The sequence below is a fragment of the Cyprinodon variegatus genome, unplaced genomic scaffold (genome assembly GCF_000732505.1).
Source record: "Cyprinodon variegatus isolate N-32 unplaced genomic scaffold, C_variegatus-1.0 Scaffold386, whole genome shotgun sequence".
NCBI lineage: Eukaryota > Metazoa > Chordata > Actinopteri > Cyprinodontiformes > Cyprinodontidae > Cyprinodon > Cyprinodon variegatus.
In genome coordinates this window covers 250,358-253,525 of record NW_015150839.1, presented here as the reverse complement: position 1 = coordinate 253,525, position 3,168 = coordinate 250,358, and the positions used below count along the sequence as shown (strand labels likewise).

Sequence of the window (3,168 nt, the reverse complement as noted above, 5' to 3'; positions counted from 1 at the left end):
GTGCAACGATTGAAAATATCGCACAGTGTACGCCCAGCTTAAAGCAGATTTTGCCAAGCATCTCCTGTCTGAGGAACTCAGCAGATCTTATCTAATTTATCACATTGTCTCTCATATTCATGCATGCATTTTGTGTTGTTATTGTTTGTGTTAAATATGCAGGTATAAAATATTCACTGACCCCGCTAATTGGCTGAGGATTGATGAAAATACTGGAAAAATCTCAGTGAAAGACGAAATGGACAGAGAATCTGTCTGGGTCAAAGACAACAGATACACAGCAATTATTACTGCATATGATGATGGTAAGTGTGACGGTGAAGTGGTTTGTGTAGCAACTTTGCACATACAAACATCAAGTTTATGTAGTACGTATACATTTAACAAATAAATCAGAAAGTGGACATTATAGATTAGGTGGCACTTGTTCATTAGGTCAGTTGAACTGATACAAAATGTGGAGTTTAGGTTTCATTGGCTTTATCTGATGTAGTCTAAAATCACTAATTGGAGTGTTTAGGGTAATTTATCCATAAAACAATTTGAATCATAGGAGTTGGGGATTTAATTACAGTCTTTCTCTCTCAGTATTTTATTTTTAGGTGTTTTGTAGAACTACTAATGTTTTCCTGATCCATTTATGTGATCTCAACAGATCAAATCCCAGCAACAGGAACTGGTACCTTGATTATCGAGCTAGAGGATGTCAATGACAACCCACCTGTCATTGAAGAACGGGAATTTAAGGTATGTATATAATGTCCACCTATAACGGCATGCAATTTGTGCTTTGATGGATTTAAGCAGAACTTAAACCAAACCCTTTCGTTTCCAAAGATGTGTAACGAGGAACCGGTTCCTCAGATTCTGACTGTAAAGGATAAAGATGGACCAGACTTCACTTCTCCATACAGCGTCAGCTTACAGGGCCCTTCGAATGCTAACTGGACTGCCAGGATGAATGACACCAGTATGTATACCTTTTACACTAAAAAGATTAAAACATGTTTCTGGAAACATAAACCATCAAATACAGCTCAATACAACTCTTTCACTAAGTAATGTAATACATCTGCAAAGACATCCATCACTGCGCCACAACTTCATTCAATTATTTTTTTCATAGAATAAATTCACAGTGTGTCATATCAAGGCACTTTATAGAGGCGATTCGGTAAAATTAAACTTGTCTTTCCATGGAAACCTAGCTGACTGTAGGATTTCACCCTTTTTTTGCCCCTTTCCAACTTTCGGAAAAATCTGTTTAAACCCGGTTTTTAGTAGCAGTGGAAACTGCTCACTGATACGTGTTTACCCGGGTCAAACGACTCGGCACGGCGCTGATCGCCATCCTGTGGGAACACCAGAGCCTGGTTGACCTACTAATTTACGTGATACCATTGAACGCAACGTAAGGACATCAACACACCGCGCCAGTCGCTTCTGATCTACCGAGCAGAAACTTTAGCCGTTTTCAATATGTGTACTTGTGTGTTCTCGTGTACTTGTGGAACGTCATCAGCCTCAGCCCTAGTATTGTTCCAAGTCACAAGAACAGCAGAACGGACAAAGTCCCCCGATGTTGTTCTCACCCCTCCCTCTTTACCCAGCATGCAACAGAGCAGACTTGTCTGTTCTTGAGATTGACAGCTGTCCCAGCATGCACTGCGGCAGCATCAATTTTCAATGTAGCACCCACAGAGCTCAGAGTTTCAATTAAAGTTCTCTTTTCTGTTAGTTTTGTTCAAAGAAAATAATTTTTTAGATAATTTGAGGCTAGAACATTCTACTTTTAACAGTCACTATACGGCCCATTTACCGATTTAATGCGAAAACAAAAGCTAATAGGACTACGAGCTGCTATGCGCAGCAGCCCTGATTCATAACATGCTAAGAAACCAGACATCCCTGCAGAAATAAGGAGAAGACTTGCTGCAGGGGTGGGAGGGAAAGATATTTTCCGTCGGTTGTCATGGGAAACGTAAGACTTTGTGCAACAAGACTGAGGAGATTGCAGCTTTTACTTTGCTTCCAGGGGAGATACAGAGATGCTAGTATCATGTGCTTCACAGAGACGTGGTTAGATGGACTTGTCCCAGTGGTTTCCCTGGATGGATTTAAACTCATCCGTGCAGACAGGATTTCTGCAGAGAGTGGAAGGGGGCTGGAGATGTTTGTGAATGAGAGATGGTGAAACGCAGCTCATGTTTACGTGAAGGAACAGATATGCTCCCCGGAGGTTCATAACCTTGTCTACCTGCTCCTCCACTACTTACCAGTGGTGAGAAGGACAATAGTGCAGAAGAAGGTCAGTGAAAGTGAGGCCACTGAGAAACAGAGGGATTGTTTCAGAACCACAGACTTGAGCATGTTCCAAAGTGATGATATCAACTGCCTAACTGAATGTAACGTACTGGTATCGGCCAATACTCACAGCCCAAGCATTGGAATCAGTACCGGGAGAAAAAATGGTATTGGAACATCTCTATTTGTATCATGACGTTAACTCTGCAGCAATTCCTCACACTAAGCCTTTATGCCGTGATAGTGGAAAGGAAAAAACACCCTTCTCACAACAAGAAACCTCCAGCTTCGAGTCAATGAGTCGATGCAATCAACTGGTTTTCCTTGAATGGAAAACTATGAATCAATCTGACTGGATGATCTGGTTGAATTTTTTTCTGTACAGTACATTGAGATGACATGTGTTGTGAATTGGAGCTATATAGATAAAGTGGATAAAATTTAATTAAATTTGAATTAATACCAAGGTTTCCCAGAAACCTACACATGCAGATCAATACCTGCATTTTTACTCACACCCCCGCAGCAACATAAACTTTCTATTATCATAAATCTGAGTTACCAGCCTGGCAATATTCCCTCAAGTGCAGAGAAGCCAGGAAAAGAACACAAACATGTTAGGAAATCACTTGAAGCATGTCCAAACTGAGAGTTTCCACAGTAAATCAAAACTAGCAGGAAAAATAACACAGAGGAGTAAACAGAAAGACACAAGAACATTCTGATTCCGTATGTCAGGAATTTCTGAGAAACTCAGAGGGATTTTCTCTAAACATTTAAAACCCAACAACACACTCAGAAAACACAGACCTAAACTAAGGTGAGCAGTATTTCATTCCAGTGCAGCGAGGACTGTAAAGCGTC

At 40.7% G+C, this 3,168-nt stretch overlaps 1 protein-coding gene across 1 annotated transcript in view; it reads left to right on the top strand.

Annotated features, from left to right (window-relative positions):
- The window catches only part of LOC107092581 (cadherin-3-like), a 40,838-nt gene that overhangs the window by 30,935 nt on the left and 6,735 nt on the right, over window positions 1–3,168 (top strand). The window contains exons 10-12 of the mRNA XM_015387143.1: window positions 163–305; window positions 656–747; window positions 838–970. Of these exons, the coding sequence (XP_015242629.1) occupies window positions 163–305; window positions 656–747; window positions 838–970 (368 nt within the window). The remainder of the gene's footprint in view (window positions 1–162; window positions 306–655; window positions 748–837; window positions 971–3,168) is intronic.